The 26,492-nt window shown below is 44.5% G+C and overlaps 1 protein-coding gene and 1 long non-coding RNA gene across 5 annotated transcripts in view; both read right to left on the bottom strand.

Moving 5' to 3' along the window:
- The window catches only part of TMEM120A (transmembrane protein 120A), a 41,754-nt gene that overhangs the window by 7,545 nt on the left and 7,717 nt on the right, over positions 1-26,492 (bottom strand). Inside the window, exons 2-10 of one of the 4 annotated variants that reach the window (XM_058164442.1) lie at positions 26,231-26,349; positions 22,579-22,698; positions 21,270-21,329; positions 19,115-19,210; positions 12,712-12,801; positions 12,135-12,200; positions 11,867-11,928; positions 10,719-10,811; positions 9,299-9,363 (exon numbers count right to left, since the gene is read on the bottom strand). In XM_058164442.1, the coding sequence (XP_058020425.1) occupies positions 9,299-9,363; positions 10,719-10,811; positions 11,867-11,928; positions 12,135-12,200; positions 12,712-12,801; positions 19,115-19,210; positions 21,270-21,329; positions 22,579-22,698; positions 26,231-26,349 (771 nt within the window). Of the gene's footprint in view, positions 1-9,210; positions 9,364-10,718; positions 10,812-11,866; positions 11,929-12,134; positions 12,201-12,711; positions 12,802-14,721; positions 14,818-19,114; positions 19,211-21,269; positions 21,330-22,578; positions 22,699-26,230; positions 26,350-26,492 lie in introns of those variants that run through there. The other 3 variants (XM_058164441.1, XM_058164439.1, XM_058164440.1) reach the window with 3 other exon arrangements.
- Positions 1,089-5,082, bottom strand: LOC131188842 (uncharacterized). Its single transcript, XR_009152849.1, has 3 exons — positions 4,685-5,082; positions 3,536-3,626; positions 1,089-1,153 (listed from the first exon to the last, which is right to left on the bottom strand). It is a non-coding gene; the product is annotated as an uncharacterized LOC131188842 (long non-coding RNA).

Raw genomic sequence — 26,492 nt, 5'->3', positions numbered from 1 at the left:
AGAATATTACAGTCCCTTGTAACAAACTCTCACTTTGTAAATAGGTTTGGAAGGAAGATGTCTTGTTCCTTTAAACAGCTCACATTACTCTAGTCTAGTGTCCCCTAGAGCAGAGGTCACCAACTATGGATATATCATTTACCCATCTTAAAAAATAAAAACAGAGGACATATGGATATATCATTGGTTCAGGCTTTCTTAGGCCTCACAGCCGGGAGAACTTGACTTGACTTTTTTCAGTGCTATGCATGAAAAAGGCTGAGTGATTTATGGCCAGTCACTCACTCTCAACCCAACCCACCTTACATGATTGTTAGATGCATAGTATTGCTCTCCTGATTTCTAGCCTTTGAGATAAGCTTCTAGTTTTGCATTCCTGAGTTGAGTTTCTATTCAGGTAAAACGCATGATTTCCTGAAAACCATGTGGTATTTTCAGATACAATAAACCTGGTTGATTGGTGTAGCTAAGTTTCTATATGCTAATTCCCTCATTGCTGTAATTACCCCTCCCTGCTAAAACTGCATAATAAAAGAGACTGTTGCGATCTAAGGGGGATCTTTTTACAACATCTCCTTTTACAACCCTTTCTTCGTGCTCTCTCATTTTGAAGAACTCCTGGTGTGGTGTCTTTTATTTGGCTTCTTTCGTCCTTGCGAGGACCCACTAAATTGTCTCAGCGAGGGCTGAGACCCGTTCCTGCGGGAACCCAGGACAACATTAACAGGGAACCTAGGACAACAAATAATTGTTGCAGACCAACAGCAACATCTGGGGGCTCGTCCTGTCCTGTTGTGTTGTCCAGAGGCGTGATCGTTGTCTAGCGGTGCGTCACCTTCACCCTCATTGCTTACCCGTCCGGCGGCTTACAGTGTATAAGGCAATAGTCTCATTCTATTTGTATATTTTACAAAGTCAACTTATTGCCCCCAACAATCTGGGTCCTCATTTTACCTACCTTATAAAGGATGGAAGGCTGAGTCAACCTTGGGCCGGGCTCGAACCTGCAGTAATTGCAGGCTACTGTGTTCTTAATAACAGGCTATACCAGCGTGAGCTAAACCGGCCCTCTGTGATGACACACTTACTTGGCCGAAGAAGAGGAACGGAAGCAGGAAAGTGAGGCCTCTCCACATCCAGGACTGGAAACCCTCTGCAAGGAAAAACACACCACCAAAGAATTAGGCCAGGGTCCAGCAGTCCCAATCGGCTCTTCAGACTGACTGGAGATGGCAATCTTTGACAGCTAACATGGACCTCTCACCTCTGCTAGGCTAGCATTACCAGAAAAGGAAATAGAGAAGCTTAGAGGGGCGCCAAACATTCTTAAAATCCGCCTCCCAAGAATAAAATGCACATGTCTTTGAGAAGGGCAGGGTAAGCTGGTCTGAAAAGCAGAATTGCCTCCTGGTCAGATTCAGAATTTTTTTTTTTTTTGTAAAGTATGTTAACATGGCTTTTTGCAATTCTCTGCCTTTTTAACAATACTTAGAAGAGGACTATAAAAATATTAATATCTCTAAAGCCAGGGCAAAAGGAGACGGGGACGACAGAGAACGAGGTGGCTGGATGGAGTCACTGAAGCAGTAGGCGTGAGTTTAAATGGACTCCAGAGGATGGTAGAGGATAGGAAGGCCTGGAGGAACATTGTCCATGGGGTCGCGATGGGTTGGACACGACTTCGCAACTAACAACAACAACAAAGAAGCCAGGAAGATCATATGAAACATGATCAAAAAAGTCCTTTCATATTACGCTCTCCTGGTGACTTTAGGGACATTCATACAGTATGTAATTTTCTTGGCTATGACATGAAATAGTCATTACCTTATTCTGGGGTGTTTTTGTTTTTTGTTTACATTTATACCGCCCTTCTCCGAAGACTCAGGCGGCTAACAATGTATAAGGCAATAGTCTCATTCTATTTGTATATTTTACAAAGTCAACTTATTGCCCCCCCAACAATCTGGGTCCTCATTTTACCTACCTTATAAAGGATGGAAGGCTGAGTCAACCTTGGGCCGGGCTCGAACCTGCAGTAATTGCAGGCTACTGTGTTCTTAATAACAGGCTATACCAGCGTGAGCTAAACCGGCCCTCTGTGATGACACACTTACTTGGCCGAAGAAGAGGAACGGAAGCAGGAAAGTGAGGCCTCTCCACATCAGGACTGGAAACCCTCTGCAAGGAAAAACACACCACCAAAGAATTAGGCCAGGGTCCAGCAGTCCCAATCGGCTCTTCAGACTGACTGGAGATGGCAATCTTTGACAGCTAACATGGACCTCTCACCTCTGCTAGGCTAGCATTACCAGAAAAGGAAATAGAGAAGCTTAGAGGGGCGCCAAACATTCTTAAAATCCGCCTCCCAAGAATAAAATGCACATGTCTTTGAGAAGGGCAGGGTAAGCTGGTCTGAAAAGCAGAATTGCCTCCTGGTCAGATTCAGAATTTTTTTTTTTTTTGTAAAGTATGTTAACATGGCTTTTTGCAATTCTCTGCCTTTTTAACAATACTTAGAAGAGGACTATAAAAATATTAATATCTCTAAAGCCAGGGCAAAAGGAGACGGGGACGACAGAGAACGAGGTGGCTGGATGGAGTCACTGAAGCAGTAGGCGTGAGTTTAAATGGACTCCAGAGGATGGTAGAGGATAGGAAGGCCTGGAGGAACATTGTCCATGGGGTCGCGATGGGTTGGACACGACTTCGCAACTAACAACAACAACAAAGAAGCCAGGAAGATCATATGAAACATGATCAAAAAAGTCCTTTCATATTACGCTCTCCTGGTGACTTTAGGGACATTCATACAGTATGTAATTTTCTTGGCTATGACATGAAATAGTCATTACCTTATTCTGGGGTGTTTTTGTTTTACTCGCTAATAAAGGTTACAGCCCTGGGATTCCTTTGAGATCTCCCATCCAAATATGAACTAGGCCTGATCTAAATTGATGAAGCAAGCCTAAGATCTAATTCCAGGACCCAAAGCTAGGGGGAAACTGCAATTTGGAGGAATTATGGACCATACAAGCATCCTTGCAAGATGGGCATTGACGAAGCAAGCCTAGGCACAAGCTTTTGCTGTCCATTAGGCATTGGCCTGCTGTGGCTTCCCAGCCCTAGTACTTCACAATGATCCCATCTTTATGGCCACTTCTTTCTCCTTTCAAAACCAGTGATCAGAAGAGAATCTTCTGTAGGGATAGCAATAGCAATAGCACTTAGAAGACTTATATACTGCTTTACAGTGCTTTTCAGCCCTCTCTTAAGCGGTTTACAGAGTCAGCCTATGGTCCCCAACAATCTGGGTCCTCAATTTACTGACCTCGGAAGGATGGAAGGCTGAGTCAACTCTGAACTGGTAAGAATTGAACTGCCAGAAGCTGGCAGTCAGCAGAAGTAGCCTGCAGTACCGCATTCTGACCACTGTGCCACTATGGTCTGTTGACCTCACAGCCCATTAGTGGATCCCTCACACAGGAGAGTTTGCCTCAGCAAAGGAAAAAGAGAAAGCGGAAATGCTACCTACCCACAGTGAGATCCATGGTGTCGTTCACCCAAAGCTCTCAACCGGTACAGACAACCACTCTGGTAGTAATATTGAAGAAACTGGACAAAGCCTATCAAATTTCAGCAAAGGAGGTCAAAATTCAGGGGAGTAGCAGACACACTGAGATACTTAAATTATCCATCCCTCGTTATTAAAGTGTCCGTAAAAATCAAAGCTCTAGTTTTAAAGTCTTTCATCCATTACCTTTAATGGTAGTTTGGTTTTTTCCTTCTTAAAAAAACAAAAAAACATCTAGTGTTCACAGTATTGGGGCGGTGGGGGGGGGCGCTCCAATACATTTGAGTTGCTTCAGTGTCGAGCTCGACACATGACACTACAGGGATCCGGATCACAGGAGCAGCCCCTAATCAAAGATCCAAAGGGATGACATATCGGGGACCTGTTCGAGGGGTCCAGGAATCTGCGTTTGGGAAGCATGGGAAGGGAATCAGCACATTGGCGGCCGGGATAGAGGGAGATGAGGGCTGGGTTGCTGGTGTGTAAAGAGCTGCTTTAGTTCCGGGATTTGGCATATGACGTGGCAGCTGAGGCTGTCAGACGAGGAGGGAGAGAGCAACCGGGCGTCCAATCAACCGAGCAGTTCAGCCATGGGGCGGGACATGAGCAGCGCAGGATGTTTAAAAAGGTGCAGAGAGGCAGAAGTTCTCACCTCTGACTTTATACAGAGAGACCTCGACTTTTACTGAGACCCGGTTTGTATAGCAGACCCAATAAAAACAAGTCACTATCGGAAAGGAAACCGAGTTGGCTTGTTTCTTCTCCCGGCGTCTGACACAACCGTGGCTGAGCTAGCTGAGATTCAGCTACAGTAATTTGTCCTTTGCTTCACTGCCAGCTCCTATGCCATTGCCCTTTCATCTCAATTTCCTCCCATGAGGAAATCCTTACATAGTATAGTTTGACTGTCCCTTATTCAAACACTCCGGCAGTAACAACAGAAGCCTCCCTCAGAAAATGGCATTCGATGTTCCGTGTTACAGAATTTTGGCAATCTGGCTAAGAAAATAAAGGCTGGGATTCATCATTTTACTGACTCCCCCCCCCCCCGATAGTTGTGGGTCTTCAACCGCTTCCCTCCTCCCTCTTCTTTAATGCAGTCCCACTTACTCTGATACATGGAGAATGTGAGGAACTGGTTTCTGAACTTCTGGTACATGAGGCCATCTGGCCTGCAAAGACAGAAGGAATGCAGAAACACACATGTAATCAGAATCCACTGACATGTGATGGACACTTGCTATTCTCCTAGAAGGCTGCAGAAAGGAATTAATCGAACTCACAGGCTATTCATTAAAACCACTGACATCACAAGCATTATGATTTGTTGCGATATTATGCCATATGAACCCCTTTATGAAACTGTTTATGAAATTACTTATGTGCAAATATAAGCATGAGCAAGTTTTGAGAAATTGCTTATGTGCAAAAATATCAGCATAGGTAAGTCTGGCTAATTGTTATCATGTAAGCAGAAATCTGTTTGATGCCAAGGTTACAAAGATGTTTGCCAGTAAATGTAACAACACCTATGAGATAGCCACAGAACATTCCTTCTCTGATAAGGTCAACTTCACAGAGCTTCAAAAGAAGTTTGCTCCTACACACAATTATATGAGATTTATTAGTATGTAGTCAGGATGTCTCAAGATGTATTTCTGTTTGCTGTACCACGTAGGCAAAAAGCAGAGAACAAAGAACCACTTCATGGTAAAACTCCTCCCAAGAATCATGATCTTTCTCCCAAAATCATAGGCTTGTGGATGTGCTTGTAGTCACGTGTTCACGTGTTGAATATATGCTAATATGTAACCACCCTGCTTACCTTCTGTAACCCACCCCTAACCCCTAATCTTAATAAAAGGGTTGTTTCGAGCTAGCTCGGGGCTTGCTCACCCCCAGGGGAATTGGGCTCTGCTTATTCATTTCTCACTCCGTTCGGTGCGGGGATTGCCCGGACCCTTTCGTGGCGAGCCCGCTGGCCGCGAGAAACGCCACAACTGGTGACCCCGACTTGATCCCCGGTCCTGGTTGTTCGCCAGTGAGGCGCTCCGCAGTTGTCAGACTTAGTAAGTATGGGGAAAGGGTTGTCCAAGGGCCAGGTTACGCACCTCCAAGAACTTGGAGACCTTGTCTTGGCTGCAAAAATTATTTGCATGAACCATGGCAAACCTTTACTCTCAATTTCAGCGAATGATCTAGTCAAATTGTTGAAATTCATTTGGCAAAAATATCCCAGCTATCCCACTTCAGGGGATATCACGTCTAAAAAATGGAGGCACATATTGAAATATTTAAATGAACCCGCTAAAGCCAATTATGATTTGATTGTAACTTGTCAAGTAATTGTTAATAGCCTGGAAATTTATGAAAAGGCTATCAGAGATTCGAGCGATGCCATGGCGCTCAACGCTGCGTCTCCACCTCCATACGAGGATGCCTCCGCGCAGCAAAAATCTCCTGAGGTAAAATGTTCCAACATTGCCTCTTTAACTGAAACATCTCCACCATCTGCCCCCCCTCCGCCTCTGCTAACTGCGGACGGGGAGACCTCGTCTCATTCTGCTCTCGCAGCTGGACTGAAGAGAGCGATGGCAACGGGGGACCTTTCCTTAGAGGATTTGCAAATGTTTCCTGTTGCCCTTATAGATGACCCAAAATCCTAATCAAAAAATTCGAGGTCATCAACCCCTTGATTTCAAAATGGTTAAAGATCTTAAAAGGGCAGTGGCAGAATATGGGATTCAGAGTCCTTATACCAGGGGTTTGCTTACTTCCATGGCCAATGGTCATGAATTGATTCCGGAAGATTGGAAAAATATTGCCTCTATGCTTCTTTCCTCTTCGCAATTTCTGATTTTTGAATCTGTTTGGCGGCAAGGGTAAGAGTGGCGGTGGCCGCGGGAACCTCCCGGCCGGCATCACCGCTGACCAACTTCTAGGGGAAGGTGCTGTTAACACCATTGCATTGCAAGCTGCTTCCCCCCGTACCCTGTTCCCTCCACTTAATGCCATAATCTTATCTGCCTTTCTCAAAGTGGATGACCCTAAGTCATCCGTCTCCTCTTTTGCTTCTATCCGCCAGAAACCCAATGAGTTGTATTCTGATTTCATTGAAAATTCTCCAACCTTTTCGTTCTTTGTTCCCTTCTTTTCTTGTGTATCATTATATGGATGACATTCTTGTCGCTGCGCCTGGGCCCCCAGGCACAGTCAAACAGCAATTGCCAAAACTCTTACACACCCTTCAGAAGGGTGGCCTTACTGTTGCCCCAGAAAAAATTCAATCCCACCCCCCTTTCTCTTATTTAGGATATACGGTTCTCAGGTCAGCGGCGGCCCCAAATGTGCCAACCCTCTACCTTTCAAACAAGCCCACTTTAGTTCAGCTACAGCAATACTTGGGGACACTGAATTGGATTCGCTCTTACACAGCTCTAACCACTGCTCAATTATCTCCACTGTTCACAGCCCTCACACAAGGCTCTCAACCATCAGACCGTATACAACTGACCGATCAACAAACGCATGCCATGCATCAAGTCAATCTAACCCTAAAACACATATGGGTAGACAGACTTGCCCCTAACATCCCATTTGGCATGCTCATTGTCAACACTGTAATGCTCCCTACTGGGGCATTAGTTCAAAAGGAGGAGAAACTTCTAATCCTAGAATGGTTTCATCTTCCTCACACTTCTTTAACTTCAAAGCCTATACAATTAGCACTGCTCATTACAAAGATTAGATCTAGGAGTAAACTCCTCGCTGGAATAGAACCATCTATTTTATATGTTCCTTTTTCTTTGTCTATTTGGGAATCTTTGTTGTCTGTTTCTGATGAATTGCAATTTGCACTTGCCGAATGGCCAGGAAAAGTCTCCTGCCATCCACCACCAGACCCACGACTGCTACTTCTAAGAACCATTCCTTTCTCCTGGAATTCCCCCTTCTCTCCCCAACCACTACCTAATGCCCTCACTGTCTTTGCTGATGGCAGCAAGTCTTATGGTGCCTGTGCTTGGCAGAAAGGTGGTCAGTGGTACACTAAAATTACTCCTCCTCAAAAATCTGCCCAGAGAGCAGAACTCTTTGCTTCTATATTGGCTTTTCAAAACTTTTCTGATGAACCTTTCAATCTCATCTTAGACAGTCTATATGTCACTCAAATTATTAGCTCTCTCTATGAGTCATATCTGGCTCCCTCCCTCGATGCAGAACTGCTATCTTTGTTTCTCAAACTACAAACACTCATTTCTGCTCGACATCTTCCTTTTCATGTTTCACACATTCGAAGCCACCAGCCTCTGCCTGGTATACTTCAAAAAGGCAATAATGTGGCGATGCTGCAGCTGCCGCTGCCTCTGTTAGTACTTCACTATCTGTTCTGTCTCTCTCTCCCAATCTCCTGGGAGAGTCACGCTTATTTTCATCAAAATAAAAACGGCGCTCATGAAACAATTTGGTTTAACGGTTGCTGAGGCATCTGCTATAATACATCAATGCCCTACCTGCAGCCGCCAAGGTAACTCTCTTCCGATGGGGTCAACCCCAGAGGAACAGTGGCCTGTCAACTTTGGCAAATGGATGTTACTCAATATCCATCCTTTGCTCCATGGAAATTCTTACATGTATCAGTGGATACCTTCTCAGGCTTCATCATGGCCACCCCACAAAGGGGAGAAGCCACTAAACATGTAATCAATCATTGTATTCGGACCTTTGCATCGCTGGGATGCCCCAAAGAACTAAAAACAGATAATGGTCCTGCCTACACCAGTGCTGCATTTGCAGACTTCTGCGGACGGTGGAACATTACTCACAAATTTGGAATTCCATACAACAGCCAAGGTCAAGCTCTGGTAGAACGCGCCAACCAGACATTAAAAACAGCCCTTGACCGATACACCAAACAACAGGGGAAAAATGCCCCTGGCCTCCCAGCAGTGCAAGATACCTTGAATCGTTGTTTATATGTGTTGAATTTTTTAAACTTAACTGGACAACCGCTCGCGACCGCTGCAGAGCGACATTTTTCCCCTCCCCCATCTGCAGGTCTACCCAAACCACAGGTATACTACCGCGATTTACCTGACCTGAATTAAGTTTCTATTCCGCCTAACCTTCTCTGAGTTAGATGCATAGTATTGCTCTCCTGATTTGGGCCCCTAGCCTTCCTGAGATAAGCTTCTAGTTTTGCATTCCTTAAGTTGAGTTTCTATTCAGGTAAAACGCATGATTTCCTGAAAACCATGTGGTATTTTGCTAATACGTATACTCTAAACGCTTGCTGATTGGTGTAGCTAAGTTTCTATATGCTAATTCCTCATTGCTGTAATTACCCTCCTGCTAAAACTGCATAATAAAAGAGACTGTTGCGATCTAAGGGGATCTTTTACAACATCTCCTTTACAACCCTTTCTTCGTACTCTCTCATTTGAAGAACTCAAGATGATTACACCCAAACTGCACCTAACAATTCCTGCCTGGTTGACGAAAAGAAATAGACAAGGATAGTATGGCTAATATCTGTGTTTACACCACCATGAAACCGACTGATTGTCTGGTCCTACAAAAAATAAAATAAAAGACGGGATATAAATTGCTAATTAAATAATCCCCACAAAAAACTTCAGAAGAAACTATGCCCCTTCAGATACAATAAACCTGGTTTTGCCTCGCCTAGACTGAAGATAATGCCGAAAGAAGTGATGACACACTTACTTGGCCGAAGAAGAGGAACGGAAGCAGGAAAGTGAGGCCTCTCCACATCCAGGACTGGAAACCCTCTGCAAGGAAAAACACACCACCAAAGAATTAGGCCAGGGTCCAGCAGTCCCAATCGGCTCTTCAGACTGACTGGAGATGGCAATCTTTGACAGCTAACATGGACCTCTCACCTCTGCTAGGCTAGCATTACCAGAAAAGGAAATAGAGAAGCTTAGAGAGGCGCCAAACATTCTTAAAATCCGCCTCCCCAAGAATAAAATGCACATGTCTTTGAGAAGGGCAGGGTAAGCTGGTCTGAAAAGCAGAACTGCCTCCTGGTCAGATTCAGAATTATTATTTTTTTTGTAAAGTATGTTAACATGGCTTTTTGCAATTCTCTGCCTTTTTAACAATACTTAGAAGAGGACTGTAAAAATATTAATATCTCTAAAGCCAGGGCAAAAGGAGACGGGGACGACAGAGAACGAGGTGGCTGGCTGGAGTCACTGAAGCAGTAGGCGTGAGTTTAAATGGACTCCAGAGGATGGTAGAGGATAGGAAGGCCTGGAGGAACATTGTCCATGGGGTCGCGATGGGTTGGACACGACTTCGCAACTAACAACAACAACAAAGAAGCCAGGAAGATCATATGAAACATGATCAAAAAAATCCTTTCATATTACGCTCTCCTGGTGACTTTAGGGACATTCATACAGTATGTAATTTTCTTGGCTATGACATGAAATAGTCATTACCTTATTCTGGGGTGTTTTTGTTTTACTCGCTAATAAAGGTTACAGCCCTGGGATTCCTTTGAGATCTCCCATCCAAATATGAACTAGGCCTGATCTAAATTGATGAAGCAAGCCTAAGATCTAATTCCAGGACCCAAAGCTAGGGGGAAACTGCAATTTGGAGGAATTATGGACCATACAAGCATCCTTGCAAGATGGGCATTGACGAAGCAAGCCTAGGCACAAGCTTTTGCTGTCCATTAGGCATTGGCCTGCTGTGGCTTCCCAGCCCTAGTACTTCACAATGATCCCATCTTTATGGTCACTTCTTTCTCCTTTCAAAACCAGTGATCAGAAGAGAATCTTCTGTAGGGATAGCAATAGCAATAGCACTTAGAAGACTTATATACTGCTTTACAGTGCTTTTCAGCCCTCTCTTAAGCGGTTTACAGAGTCAGCCTATGGTCCCCAACAATCTGGGTCCTCAATTTACTGACCTCGGAAGGATGGAAGGCTGAGTCAACTCTGAACTGGTAAGAATTGAACTGCCAGAAGCTGGCAGTCAGCAGAAGTAGCCTGCAGTACCGCATTCTGACCACTGTGCCACTATGGTCTGTTGACCTCACAGCCCATTAGTGGATCCCTCACACAGGAGAGTTTGCCTCAGCAAAGGAAAAAGAGAAAGCGGAAATGCTACCTACCCACAGTGAGATCCATGGTGTGTCGTTCACCCAAAGCTCTCAACCGGTACAGACAACCACTCTGGTAGTAATATTGAAGAAACTGGACAAAGCCTATCAAATTTCAGCAAAGGAGGTCAAAATTCAGGGGAGTAGCAGACACACTGAGATACTTAAATTATCCATCCCTCGTTATTAAAGTGTCCGTAAAAATCAAAGCTCTAGTTTTAAAGTCTTTCATCCATTACCTTTAATGGTAGTTTGGTTTTTTCCTTCTTAAAAAAACAAAAAAACATCTAGTGTTCACAGTATTGGGGCGGTGGGGGGGGGCGCTCCAATACATTTGAGTTGCTTCAGTGTCGAGCTCGACACATGACACTACAGGGATCCGGATCACAGGAGCAGCCCCTAATCAAAGATCCAAAGGGATGACATATCGGGGACCTGTTCGAGGGGTCCAGGAATCTGCGTTTGGGAAGCATGGGAAGGGAATCAGCACATTGGCGGCCGGGATAGAGGGAGATGAGGGCTGGGCTGCTGGTGTGTAAAGAGCTGCTTTAATTCCAGGATTTGGCATATGACGTGGCAGCTGAGGCTGTCAGACGAGGAGGGAGAGAGCAACCGGGCGTCCAATCAACCGAGCAGTTCAGCCATGGGGCGGGACATGAGCAGCGCAGGATGTTTAAAAAGGGGCTGAAAGACAGAAGCTCTCAGCGTTGACTTTATACAGAGAGACCTCGACTTTTACTGAGACCCGGTTTGTAGCAGACCCAATAAACGAAGTCACTATCGGAAAGAAAACCAAGTTGGCTTGTTTCTTCTCACGGCGTCTGACACAACTATGGCTGAGCTAGCTGAGATTCAGCTACAGTAATTTGTCCTTTGCTTCACTGCCAGCTCCTATGCCATTGCCCTTTCATCTCAATTTCCTCCCATGAGGAAATCCTTACATAGTATAGTTTGACTGTCCCTTATTCAAACACTCCGGCAGTAACAACAGAAGCCTCCCTCAGAAAATGGCATTCGATGTTCCGTGTTACAGAATTTTGGCAATCTGGCTAAGAAAATAAAGGCTGGGATTCATCATTTTACTGACTCCCCCCCCCCCCGATAGTTGTGGGTCTTCAACCGCTTCCCTCCTCCCTCTTCTTTAATGCAGTCCCACTTACTCTGATACATGGAGAATGTGAGGAACTGGTTTCTGAACTTCTGGTACATGAGGCCATCTGGCCTGCAAAGACAGAAGGAATGCAGAAACACACATGTAATCAGAATCCACTGACATGTGATGGACACTTGCTATTCTCCTAGAAGGCTGCAGAAAGGAATTAATCGAACTCACAGGCTATTCATTAAAACCACTGACATCACAAGCATTATGATTAACTTTTTTTCTTTTTTTTGGAAATTGCCAAGACAACCGAGATCAAGACTCACCAAGTCAGCATGACACCTGAGAGGAAGGTGGAGATGTAGTGATGAAGTACCCACCAGCCTTTAATCCTGGAAGAGCATATGTAAGCAGTTTCATTAGTATTTGTCTTTTAAGCATGATAGCCCAATGTAGTAAGACAATGCTTGGAAGCTCCATTTGGAAGGTGCAAGGGCAATAGCAGCTGGAATACCTTGCACCGAACACCAAACATAATGCCAATGGCCATAGGTTTAGGGAAAACGCCTGAGTTGCCTCTTGAGGAGACCTCTCCTCCTCCCCACACCAATATTCTACTCTCGTTTAAGATTGCAACGAACATCCAGGATTGATTTTCTCCACAAAAATGTAGAAGAATTTCTGCAGTCGGAACAGGAAGTGCTATGCTAGATGGACTCACCCCCTGAATGCATTATGTGCAAGCCAAGATTCCTAAGGAGATGCTCCTGTATTCAATCCCCAGAATTTTAAAGCAGGACTAAGAGTAAATTTTGCAGAGAACATGCAGGGAGTCCCGGCTAAATATGTACGTGATCCTCTTAGCTTAAGGAAGGAGAAACGCTGGACAGAAGCACTACTTACTTAGAACCATTGTTGATCAAGATGCTCTCTCGAATCGTCAGCGTGCAGTAATACCAGACCAGGAGAAAATTGAAGACAGCATCTGTTACCCTGACATAAAAAGTGAGAAAGTGATGGGTCACTTGTAACAATATAATTGTCTGGTGAAGTGCGTGGCTGCTTGCCAGTTTCTATCTCTGGGATAGAGAACTTAGAATAGGATTGGAAGGGACCTTGGAGGTCTTTTAGTCTAAACCTTTGCACATGGTGAGAGATCCCATACCAGTGATGGTGAACCTTTTTGGCACCAAGTGCTGAAAAGGTTGCGCAGAAATGTTGCATGCTCATTGGAGCTGCGCTCTGGAAAAGCCAAACTTCCAGGTTCTAGTGCGCCTGCAGGCCCGATGATCATCCGGCTGGCATGCATGTGCAGGCCGGTTTTCAGCACTGCCTCGTGTGTGAAGGGATTGTGCTCTGGAAAAGCTGAACTTCCAGGTTCTAGCGTGCATGTGCACCTGACAATCGGTTGGCCGGTCTGTATGCACATACCGGTTTTCAGCACTGCCGCGCTTGTGAAGGACAGCTGATCGTTGCACACCCATGCCCGCCAGAAACCCAGAAAACAAACAGGCTGGGCAACACATGTGCCGGGCAACAGGGCTTCACGTGCCACTTTGGGCACGTGTGCCATAGGTTCGCCATCACGTTCCTATCCCATTCTAGAAAAATGGCTGTCCAATCTCTTCTGAAGAACCTTCAGTGCTGAAGCATCCACAACTTCTTGGAGGCAAACCGTTCCACTGATTAGTTGTTCTCACTGACAGGAAATTTCTCCTTCATTGTAGGTTGGATATCTCTTCATAAGTGTGACAAATGGTCCTAAGTCACCTTTTTCAGGGCCATTGAAACTTCGAACGGCCACTAAATGAACATTAACTATGGGCAGAGGAATCTTTTTTTAAAAAATAGGACACTAAAAACAAAACGACCATTTGTAACAATAACCAACGTAAACATAAAATGCACTATTATCAATTAACCATCTCATGCCAGCTCCATCATCATTGCCAAGGGGAAAAAAAAAATCTTCATTACTTTCCTAAATTGTTAGTCATGTTAGCCACTGTATTCCATCAATGGTGTGACAATCCCAATTTGTCCCAAGGGGCCGGAATAGCTCAGGCTGTAAGGAGCCTGTTATTAGAACACAGTAGCCTGCAATTACTGCAAGTTCAAGCCCGGCCCAAGGTTGACTCAGCCTTCCATCCTTTATAAGGTAGGTAAAATGAGGACCCAGATTGTTGGGGGGGGGGCAATAAGTTGATTGGGGGGGGGGCAATAAGTTAATATTATTTGTAAATATACAAATAGAATGAGACTATTGCCTTATACACTGTAAGCCGCCCTGAGTCTTCGGAGAAGGGCGGGATATAAATGTAAAAAAAAAAAAAAAAAAAAATGGTGTGACAATCCCAATTTTAAGAGGTCCCTTGCCACACACATAAAAAATGAAGACATGAGAATAGCTCCTCTCGCTCCATTACGGTATTCGTGGTGGATAAGTCATCTTTCACATCCCAGAATAAGGGACATTCCCTGTATGCTTCCCTCCCGCCAAGGAAATGGCCCCACTCTGTTCACCTCTGCTCCAGTTACAGGAAGATTCTGCAACCTAAATAATCCTCCCTTTTAATAACAGTGGAAGTTTTGTTGGCTTTCCAAACCTTTCTCAGCTGCATAGGAGACAGCAAGGCAGAGCTGGGTGCAAGAAAGGGAGGAGAAGTCCCTGCCTCTCATCAACATCAAGAATTAAAGTTGGCAGCTTACAATTTTTAGCCTGTTTATATTTGGATGTCCATTAAAATTAATCTCACTGTACTGAAATTGCTGCTTCCTTCAACACCTGGACGGCCTTTCCAAAGCCACCTCTGCCTTGCCATTTTTCAAAGACCTCCGAGGATTGGAGGTAGCAACTTCAGCTGGCTGACAGGACAGGGAGTGGTTGTCCATCTCTCAGGATTGTGGACTCACCTGGAGTTAAGGAGGAAGCGGCAGGTGAAGGAAATGATGAGCAAAATGATGGTGAGGTAAAGCTTGAACTTCTCGTACTCATCCTTATATGCAAACCTAAAGGGGGCGGCAGAAGGAGAGGGAGGAATGAGTCGGTTCTGACAGCCACTTGTGATCCTGGCTCCGTCTTTCCAAACCTGCTCCCTTCCAAGTATCTTGTGACCGCAACTCCCCAAATCCCAACCCTAAGAAGTGGAGTTCCAACATAATCTGAAGGATGGCAGATGGAGAAGAACTTCTCAAGCTGTTTCTCAACATATGCCTGCAATTGAGTTCAGAATTACAGACAAAAGTCACTGTGGTTGTTAAGTCGAGGCATCCATGGAAGCAAAAGTAATTTTTCAGCCTTTTTTTTGCAGTGGTTAAATGAATGCTGCAGTCAAGCAAATGCCATGGTTGTTAAGCAAACCCACTCACTTAATGACAGCAACAGGGAAATGCTGATCATCACTAAACAATGGGGTCATATGTTGTTCTGCTTTACAACTGTGTCACTTAGTGACAGCAGTCCCAGTCCCAGCTGCTGTTGTAAGTTGAATCAAATACATATAACATACAACACTCAAGAGTTTAATAGTAATATCATTTATATACCGCTTCACAGTGCTTTATAGTCCTCTCTAAGCGGTTTACAATGTCAGCCTATTGCCCCCAACAACCTGTCTCCTCATTCTACCCACTTCGGAAGGATGAAAGGCTCAGTCAACCTTGAGCCTGGTGAGATTTGAACTGCCAAATTGCAGTCGTGTGATAGCAGAATGCCACGAATCATAAAGCTGACTTGCAGTTGTGTGACCACAATTCATGATTTTTGTTCGGCAGTGCGACCATTTACGATGGCTGGAGAGGCTTTACCAGCTGCAAAGAGCCTATTCCATGGTCTTCATAACTTTGAATAGCTGTGAAACAACTGGTTGTTGAGTGGGGACTACCTGTATGGCAGTCTATGGCTATAATAAATATTGATTTGATTTGAAAACTCTTGGAAGCTTGGGACTCTGATGTCTTAAGGAACTCTTTACTCTCATATGAGTCTGTCTAGCACTGAGCATTAGAAAGCCTTCACCTATGTGGCTTCTGGTTTTATTAAGGAAAAGCAGGAACAAGAGTTGTCCCAAAGATGCTTTTTCAAGAGGCTACTGGACTTTCTGGTTTTGCTTTGAAGACGTTTCTTCTCATCTGAAGCTTCTTCAGCTCTGGCTGAATGGTGGGGAATGGACCATCCAGCCAGAGCTGAAGAAGCTTCTTGGATGAGAAGCGAAATGTCTTCAAAGCAAAACCAGAAAATCCAGTAGCCTCTTGAAAAAAAGCACCTTTGGGATAACAATGACCTGGATCAGGGGTCTCCAACCTTGGCAACTTTAAGACTTGTGGACTTCAACTCCCAGATTTCCTTAGCTAGCTTTGCTTTGCTGGCTGAGGAACTCTGGGAGTTGAACTCCACAAGTCTTAAAGTTGCCAAGGTTGGAGACCCCTGACCTGGATGACTGAGAATCTCCATAGACAGGAACAAGAGTTGTTAGAATCGAATGGAATGAAACACCCTCCCTGGAGGATTAATTAAATCAAATAATAATAATAATAATAATAATAATAATAATAATAATAATAATAATAATAATAATAATAATAATAATAATAATAATAATAATAATAATATTTTATTTGTATACCGCCTTCTCCCGAAGGACTCAGGGCGTGAACAGGCAGATAAAATATAAATACACACAATAATTTAAAACAACCCTTAAAAACTAATTTAAATGCCCAAAACGTTAAAAACATACTCCCTGTAAAATAACACAATTTTAAAACCCATCCAAAAAATAAAAATCAGGCTAGTCCAGCCATATGAAATAAATAAGTTTTAAGTTGCGAAAGGTCCTAAGGTCAGGTAATTGTCGAAGTCCGAGGGAAGTTCGTTCCACAGGGTCGAGAGCTCCCACAGAGAAGGCCCTCCCCTGGGGCCGCCAGTCGACACTGTTTGGCTGACGGCACCCTGAGGAGTCCCTCTGTGGGAGCGCATCGGACGATGGGAGATAGAAGCCGGCAGTAGGCGGTCCCAGATAGCCCGTCCTAAGCCATGGAGCGCTTTAAAGGTGGTAACCAATACCTTGAAGCGCACTGAAAACAACAGGTAGCCAGTGCAGTCTGCGCAGGATAGGTGTTATGTGGGAGCCCGAGACGCTCCTCGATAACCAGCGGCCGCGTTCTGAACTAGCTGAAGTCTCCGGTGCTCTTCAAGGGGAGCCCCATGTAGAGAGCATTGCAGTAGTCCAGGCGAGAGGTAACAAGGGCATGAGTGACTGTGCATAAGGCATCCCGTCCAGGAAGGGCCGAACTGGCGGATCAGGCGAACCTGAAAATGCTCTCCTGGAGACGGTCGCCAAATGGTCTTCAAAGGACAACCGCCATCCAGGAGCACGCCCAAGTTATGCGTACCTTCTCCATCGGGCCAATGATTCACCCCGACAGACAGCCGCATCTGCAGCTGACTGTACCGAGGTGCCGCATCCACAGCCACTGCCTTGGAGGGATTAAGTTTGAGCCTGTTCCTCCCCATCCAGACCCGCACGGCTTCCAGACACCGGGACAACACTTGACAGCTTCACTGGGGTGGCCCGGGTGGAAAAGTACAGCTGAGTGTCATCAGCGTACAGTTGGTATCTCACCCCAAAGCCACTGATGATCTCACCCAGCGGTTTCATAGATGTTGAACAGGAGGGTGAGAGAATCGACCCCGCGGCACCCCACATGAGGCACCTTGAGTCGATCTCTGCCCCTGTCAACACTGTCACGTCCGATCAGAGAGGTAGGAGGAGAACCACCGATAAACGGTGCCTCCCACTCCCAACCCTCCAACCGGGCGCAGCAGGATACCATGGTCGATGGTATCAAAAGCCGCTGAGAGGTCTAATAGGACCAGGGCAGAGGAATAACCTATCCCTGGCCCTCCAGAGATCATCCACCAGCGACCAAAGCTGTCTGATTGTATCCGGGCCGGAAGCCGGACTGGAACGGGTCTAGATAGACAGCTTCATCCAGGTACTGGGGTAGCTGACATGCCACCACACTCTACAACCTTCGCCGTGAAGCGTAAGATTGGAGACTGGCCGGTAGTTCCTAAAACAGCTGGGTCCAGGAAGGCTTGAGGAGGGGTCTCACCACAGCCTCTTTCAAGGCCGCGGAAAGACCCCTCCCGCAGAGAAGCATTTGTAATCCCCTGAGCCAGCCTCGTGTCACCTCCTGAGTAGCCAGTACTAACCAGGAGGGCACGGATCCAGTAAACATGTGGTGGCATTCAGCCTGCCCAGCAACCTGTCCATGTCCTCGGAGTCACAGGATCAAAGTCATCCCAAACCATTCTAGAAAAATGGCTGTCCAATCTCTTCTGAAGAACCTTCAGTGCTGAAGCATCCACAACTTCTTGGAGGCGAACCATTCCACTGATTAGTTGTTTTCACTGACAGGAAATTTCTCCTTCATTGTAGGTTGGATCTCTCTTCATAAGTGTGACAAATGGTCCTAAGTCACCTTTTTCAGGGCCATTGAAACTTCGAACGGCCACTAAATGAACATTAACTATAGGCAGAGGAATTTTTTTTTAAAAAATAGGACACTAAAAACAAAACGACCATTTGTAACAATAACCAACGTAAACATAAAATGCACTATTATCAATTAACCATCTCATGCCAGCTCCATCATCATTGCCAAGGGGGGGAAAAAAATCTTCATTACTTTCCTAAATTGTTAGTCATATTAGCCACTGTATTCCATCAATGGTGTGACAATCCCAATTTTAAGAGGTCCCTTGCCACACACATAAAAAAAGAAGACATGAGAATAGCTCCTCTCGCTCCATTACGGTATTCGTGGTGGATAAGTCATCTTTCACATCCCAGAATAAGGGACATTCCCTGTATGCTTCCCTCCCGCCAAGGAAATGGCCCCACTCTGTTCACCTCTGCTCCAGTTACAGGAAGATTCTGCAACCTAAATAATCCTCCCTTTTAATAACAGTGGAAGTTTTGTTGGTTTTCCAAACTTTTCTCAGCTGCATAGGAGACAAAAGGCAGAACTGGGTGCAAGAAAGGGAGGAGAAGTCCCTGCCTCTCATCAATATTAAGAATTAAAGTTGGCAGCTTACAATTTTTAGCCTGTTTATATTTGGATGTCCATTAAAATTAATCTCACTGTACTGAAATTGCTGCTTCCTTCAACACCTGGACGGCCTTTCCAAAGCCACCTCTGCCTGGCCATTTCCCAAAGACCTCCGAGGATTGGAGGTAGCAACTTCAGCTGGCTGACAGGACAGGGAATGGTTGTCCATCTCTCAGGATTGTGGACTCACCTGGAGTTAAGGAGGAAGCGGCAGGTGAAGGAGATGATGATCAAAATGATGGTGAGGTAAAGCTTGAACTTCTCGTACTCATCCTTATATGCAAACCTAAAGGGGGTGGCAGAAGGAGAGGGAGGAATGAGTCGGTTCTGACAGCCACTTGTGATCCTGGCTCCGTCTTTCCAAACCTGCTCCCTTCCAAGTATCTTGTGACCGCAACTCCCCAAATCCCAACCCTAAGAAGTGGAGTTCCAACATAATCTGAAGGATGGCAGATGGAGAAGAACTTCTCAAGCTGTTTCTCAACATATGCCTGCAACTGAGTTCAGAATGACAGACAAAAGTCACTGTGGTTGTTAAGTCGAGGCATCCATGGAAGCAAAAGTAATTTTTCAGCCTTTTTTTTGCAGTGGTTAAATGAATGCTGCAGTCAAGCAAAAGCCATGGTTGTTAAGCAAACCCACTCACTTAAGTGGGAGGTTTTTTGCTGGAAACCAGCAAAAACATCACAAATCGCAGTCGTGTGATAGCAGAATGCCACGAATCATAAAGCTGACTTGCAGTTGTGTGACCACAATTCATGATTTTTGTTCGGGCAGTGCGACCATTTACAATGGCTGGAGAGGCTTTACCAGCTGCAAAGAGCCTATTCCATGGTCTTCATAACTTTGAATAGCTGTGAAACAACTGGTTGTTGAGTGGGGACTACCTGTATGGCAGTCTATGGCTATAATAAATATTGATTTGATTTGAAAACTCTTGGAAGCTTGGGACTCTGATGTCTTAAGGAACTCTTTACTCTCATATGAGTCTGTCTAGCACTGAGCATTAGAAAGCCTTCACCTATGTGGCTTCTGGTTTTATTAAGGAAAAGCAGGAACAAGAGTTGTCCCAAAGATGCTTTTTCAAGAGGCTACTGGACTTTCTGGTTTTGCTTTGAAGACGTTTCGCTTCTCATCTAAGAAGCTTCTTCAGCTCTGGCTGAATGGTGGGGAATGGACCATCCAGCCAGAGCTGAAGAAGCTTCTTGGATGAGAAGCGAAATGCCTCCAAAGCAAAACCAGAAAATCCAGTAGCCTCTTGAAAAAAAGCACCTTTGGGATAACAATGACCTGGATCAGGGGTCTCCAACCTTGGCCACTTTAAGACTTGTGGACTTCAACTGCCAGAATTCCTCAGCCAGCTTTGCTTTGCTGGCTGAGGAATTCTGGGAGTTGAACTCCACAAGTCTTAAAGTTGCCAAGGTTGGAGACCCCTGACCTGGATGACTGAGAATCTCCATAGACAGAAAAAAGAGTTGTTAGAATGGAATGGAATGAAATACCCTCCCTGGAGGATTAATTAAATCAATTAGATTATACTTGAGAGAGTATAGTCTTTTTTCTTCCAAGAATATACCTGTGTTTCACCAAGCACTGTTTGTGCTTCTGTTGATGATTAATCTGATTCTGTATTGACCTCGGTTTACAACGGCGTTGAACAAATGGCATTTACAATGGGCCCTCACAGTTCTGAATGCATCCTTGCAATTGAACGATTGTGACTTACAACATTCCCTGCCAACTTCTCACAAGGAAAGTCACTGGAGGAGCTGGCAGGAAGTCACAGTCATATGAAGAACTCACTTAATGACCCATACACTCACTTAATGACAGCAACAGGGAAATGCTGATCATCACTAAACAATGGGGTCATATGTTGTTCTGCTTTACAACTGTGTCACTTAGTGACAGCAGTCCCAGTCCCAGCTGCTGTTGTAAGTTGAATCAAATACATATAACATACAACACTCAAGAGTTTAATAGCAATAGCATTTATATACCACTTCACAGTGCTTTACAGCCCTCTCTAAGCGGTTTACAGAGTCAGCCTATTGCCCCCAACAATCTGGGTCCTCATTTTACCCACCTTGGAAGGATGGAAGGCTGAGTCGACCTTGAGCCTGGTGAGATTTGAACTGCCAAATTGCAGTCAGTCAGCAGAAGTAGCCTGCAGTACTGCATTCTAACCACTGCGTCACCATGGCTCATTAATCTTGGCTTGTTTGATTGGTTTTGTGGCTTAGCACACGCTTAGAAACTTCATTTGCATATTCTGAAATTTAAAAGGAGTCCTAATCCGTAAAACATCTCAGCAAGGAGGTAAACTATAATCAATTAGCACCTACTTGGCTTGCTTGCTCAGCAGCGTGACATTCACATTTCCCAGCACAAGACTCAGGTATAACCTGGAACACAAAAGAAAGAGGGAAAAAATATACCTCCATAACATTAAGCTGAGTCACACAAGTCTCACATTCCGAGCATACTCAACATCTCAAACTGATCTGCAAAGAATCATAACAAGGTATAGTCATCAGCTGCCTGGTTCCTTTTGACAGCAGCTGTGAGAACACTGCATTAACAGGGTATGTAACATGTGATTTTGCTATAATTAACTATAATTAGCCCACAACTGACATCTGTTCCCAGAGTTACCAAGAGATGGTGGCACCAAACTAACTAGAAACACTTTCGGCTATAGAATCATACTGGAATTCTGCCAGATGAAATATTTTAATTTTAATATTTTAGTTTTAATGTGGGCCAATAAGTGTACATTCAAAGTGACAATAAAGCTATTCAAAGTCTTCTAAGTCTAAATCTGCCTATGTTTCAACAGCTGTTGGCTATAAGTAGCTAAGTGGAATCTCTCCTTACAGTTGATTTATTAAATTTATTTGCTGCCCAATCTCGCTATGATGTGGCTCTGGGTGGCTTACTATCAGATAAGATTGTAGTATAAAAGATTAAAAACAGTAAGACAGATAACAGATTAACAGAGTTGGAAGGGACCTTATAGGTCATCTAGTCCAACCCCCCCTGCTCAAGCAGGAGATCTTACACCATTTCTGACAAATGGTAGTCCAATCTTTTCTTGAAAGCCTCAAGTGATTCATTAAAATTAAGGGGGGGAAAAGCTTAGATATGGGGTGGGTGGGAGGTATACAGTAGAATGTACAGGTAGTCCTTGACTTACAACAGTTCACTTAGTGACTGTTTGAAGTTATAACAACATTGAAAAAGGTGATTTATGAACATTTTTCACATTTGCGACCGTTTCAGCATCCCCATACTCATGTGATTTACATTCCAATGCTTGACAACTGACTCACATTTATGACGGTTGCAATGTCCCGGGATCATGTGATCGCCTTTTGCAACCTTCTGACAAGCAAAGTCAATGGGGAAACCAGATTCACTCAACAACAGTGTTAATAATTTAACAACTGCAGTGATTCACTTAACAAATGTGGCAAAAAAACAACAAGAAGCCAACCCTTAAAATGGGGCAAAACTCACTTAACAATATAAAATTTTGGGCTCAATTGTGGTCGTAAGTTGAGGACTACCTGAATTTATCTATGTAATGATTCCACCTCCAGGATGACATATTTCCATGTTAATTAGGGGGGAATCTGAGTTCAATTCCCTTACCCGTTCTTTTTTGGCAAGTATGATTCCATTTCAAAAAAGACATCCTGTCTCTCTTTGATCATGTTTTGGAGTTCTTCAAGAGCATCCTCATCCTGTTCTTGGTCAGGAAGAGATTTGCACCTGTACAGAACCGGGAAAAAGGAACACATTTCAAAGAAGACAGAAAATGATTGATAAAGCAGCAGAATCTCCCCTTAAACTTCCAAATCCAGCATCCTAAGCTTTCAGTTCTTGTTTCAAAGCTTCTGAGCCTCAGCCTTGAGATGGTACCCTTAGGGCAGGGGTCTGCAAACTTGGCTCTTTTAAGACTTGTGGACTTCAACTCCCAGAGTTCCTCAGCCAGCAAAGCTGGGAGTTGAAGTCCACAAGTCTTTAAAGAGCCAAGTTTGCAGACCCCTGCCTTAGGGGGTCAAATTGGCGGCCCACGCCATGTGTCACGTGCAGGCCACGCCCAATCCAGCTCCGCGAAGGGGAAAAAAAGGTCGCGATATGTCACGCGACGGCAACATGACACAGCGAGCTTGACACCTGTGCTCTAGAATTTCACACAGGGATTTTTTCCCCCCTCCCGGCTGCATGTGGAGGAGATGGAAACAGGTGAGGATCATGGCTGGAGCCCCAAAGGTGCTTTTCCCCCCAAAAAAACTGCCTTTTGAAAAAGCCTAACAACAAGACATCTCCATTTTAAGTGAGCCGTTGGGGTAAGTCACAAAGGAAGTGCTTATCCAAGCAGTAATGAGAATCCTTTCCAAATACACACTAATCTCAAAATACACACTAAACTCAAAACTAGTATTTGGCAACAGAAGGGTGGAATGAATGTACACTCAGGGTATAAAGCAGTGATGGCTAACATTTTTCTCGTCGTGTGCCGAAAGTGCATGCACACGTAATGCAATGCATGCTCCCCTGCACATGCACACACACCTCCCCCCCCATGCATGCACATGCAACCCCCCACGCCCCCACGCCCCCTCTGCATGTGTGCATGACCCCCTTGCCCCCCGTTTTTGGCCTAGCAGGCCTCCATGCAGCCTCTTGGGCCCAAAAATGGGCACTCCCCACAACCCCTGCCCATGCACACAACCTCCCGTGCATGCGCGGGCATCTCCTACATACCCTCCACCCCTTGCGCATCCTGAAAATCAGCTGAGCAGCGGGAGGCATGTGCACAGTGCAGCTGAGCTGGGCGACAGCTTGTGTGCCCACAGAGAGGGCTCTGCGTGCCAGCTGTGGCATACGTGCCATAGGTTCGCCATCACGGGTATAAAGTCTGCTTCTTCCTCTTGAAAGGCGAGAAAGGGGCTCTGGTGGCTCAACAGACTAATGCAGTCTGTTATTAACAGCAGCTGCTTGCAATTACTGCAGGTTCAAGCCCCACCAGGCCCAAGGTTGACTCAGCCTTCCATCCTTTATAAGGTAGGTAAAATGAGGACCCAGATTGTTGGGGGCAATAAGTTGACTTTGTATATAATATACAAATGGATGAAGACTATTGCTTGACATAGTGTAAGCCGCCCTGAGTCTTCGAAGAAGGGCGGGATATAACTGCAAATAAAAAAAAATGCATGCAGATGGAAAGCTATGCGAGCCTACAATGAGCGTTTCCTTTCAAGTCTTTTGTAGCATCAAATTGCAAAACAATTTATATAAAAACTACTAACACTCCAACTGATAACCTAATTGTATTATAAATTAATGCAAGACTTATTTACAAACCAGCATGGTTTTTAGCAGATAAGCAAATATAATGTTGCAGAAACAAGTATTTGGAGAGCACCATAGCTTAGTGCAATTATTATTAATTTAATTTTAATAAGAGTTAACTTCAACAATCTTTCTTTTTCCTGGTTCCCATAAGGAGATTAACTCTTCTACCTCAAAGGCTCAACCTTTTATAATCTTTACTCCATTTAAAACGTTTCTGCCAGCTGATGTGTGGATTTATTCAGAAGAAACACATCACATTTCTGGCATAAACACAGACTGACAGCATTGCAAAATGTAATGTAAACCAAGGGCCTCCAAAATTGCCAACTATAAAACTTGTGGACTTCAACTCCCAGAATTTCTCAGACAGCTAATTGAAGTCAGCAAGTCTTAGAGTTGCTAAGTTGAAGACCCTTGATGTAAATCATACAACATTCAATAGTAAAGGTTCCCCTCGCACATATGTGCTAGTTGTTCCCGACACTAGGGAGCGGTGCTCATCTCCGTTTCTAAGCCGAAGAACCAGCGCTGTCTCTGTGGTCATGTGGCCGGCGTGACTAAATGCCAAAGGCGCACGGAACGCTGTTACCTTCCCACCAAAGGTGGTCCCTCTTTTTCTTTCAAACTGCTAGGTTGGCAGAAGCTGGGACAAGTAACGGGAGCTCACCCCGTTATGCAGCACTAGGGATTCGAACCGCTGAACTGCCGACCTTTTGATCGACCAGCTCAGCATCTTAGCCACTGAGCCACTGCGTCCTCCTATTCAATGGTACAAACTTATTTAAATTAGCTCTGAAAGAAAACCAATTTTACTTCAGCTTCCCCATAATTGCTAGTAAAAGGAAGATGTTTAGGTATGCCAGAAATTTATGAAATAGCATTTATCCAAGCAAAGTTTAAAATCGTATTAGCAGAAAAACCTCAGAATGTAATAAGAATGTAATACATGGCACAATTCTTACCTGAACTCAAGCAAAGATGTAAAGTGAAAGACTTCTCAACCAAGCTGGTTTTTCCCCCCACAATGGGGCGTACAATACCAACACATGGAACAGGCAAGCAAGAAGCTTGAAAAACTTAACCCAGGAGCCAGCAATGTAGTACCACCCCACCATCCCTGCATTAAATTCTTGATTAAATTTGAAACAAACTCTTAAGCTTTCAACGTTCTCACATGAAATCTCACAAAACGCCAGGCAAAAATGTTAAAATCTTATCTTTTGTTGTTGTTGGTCACTTGCTAAGTTGTGTCTGATTCGTTGCAACCCCATGGACTATAGCCTTCCAGGCCTTCCTGTCCTCCACTATTTCCCAGAGTTTGCCCAAATTCATGTTCATCACGTCAGTGACCACTATCCAGTCATCTCATCTTCTGCCGTCCCCTTCTCCTTTGGCTTTCAATCTTTGCCAACATCAGGGTCTTTTCCAGCAAGCCCTCTCTTCTCATTTGGTGGCCAAAGTATGTGACCTTCAGCTTCAGTATCTAAAATCTCATCTAATATTAATTGATTTTCAGCTTCCCTTCCCGCTTACCCTTGAATAGATCGACAGCTCCTGGCTTAATTTCTGCTCCTACCAGCTTCTCCCAACTCTTGTGCCGAGACAGAAAATGCCCAGATAGAAGCAAATCAACAGACTGATTTTCACTTTTAAGATGGACTTAAGAGAGGAGGAGAAGGATATAAACTATTAAATAATTTTCAAGTCTAGTTGCCGTCTGGTCTCCTTTAAAAGAAGGGAGGGGGGGGAAAAGGAGCAGGTGAAGGAGCTGACACACTTGAAGAAAAGAGAGCCAACTCAATCTCATGGTTCATAATTCAATTTTTGGTATTTAGATATAATACAAAAGTTATCTGCTGGCTCAGTAGTTAATACACATGACCTGTCCAAGCACTTCCACCCAGGCATTGCAAACAATATGGAATAATGACTATAAACGTACTTCTTAAGAGTCAGAGAGAGTTCCTTCAGTTGCTTTTTCTGTCGTGAAATGGAGCTGGAGATGCTACCTTGGAGCTTTGTCAGATCTTCCAGCTTCTGTCTGTATTGCTTGTGAGTTTCCTAACGAAAACAAGAACAGAGTAACACAGTTTAGGACAGAAACTTGACATTTTTCTACAATGCAGGTTAGTACGTGCCTGGTAAATAAAAAAAAAATTGGAGAGCTTCATCATTAATAACAGACATGGGCTGTTATTTACTTA

The sequence above is a fragment of the Ahaetulla prasina genome, chromosome 1, assembly GCF_028640845.1.
Source record: "Ahaetulla prasina isolate Xishuangbanna chromosome 1, ASM2864084v1, whole genome shotgun sequence".
NCBI lineage: Eukaryota > Metazoa > Chordata > Lepidosauria > Squamata > Colubridae > Ahaetulla > Ahaetulla prasina.
This window is presented reverse-complemented; position numbering and strand designations above follow the sequence as displayed.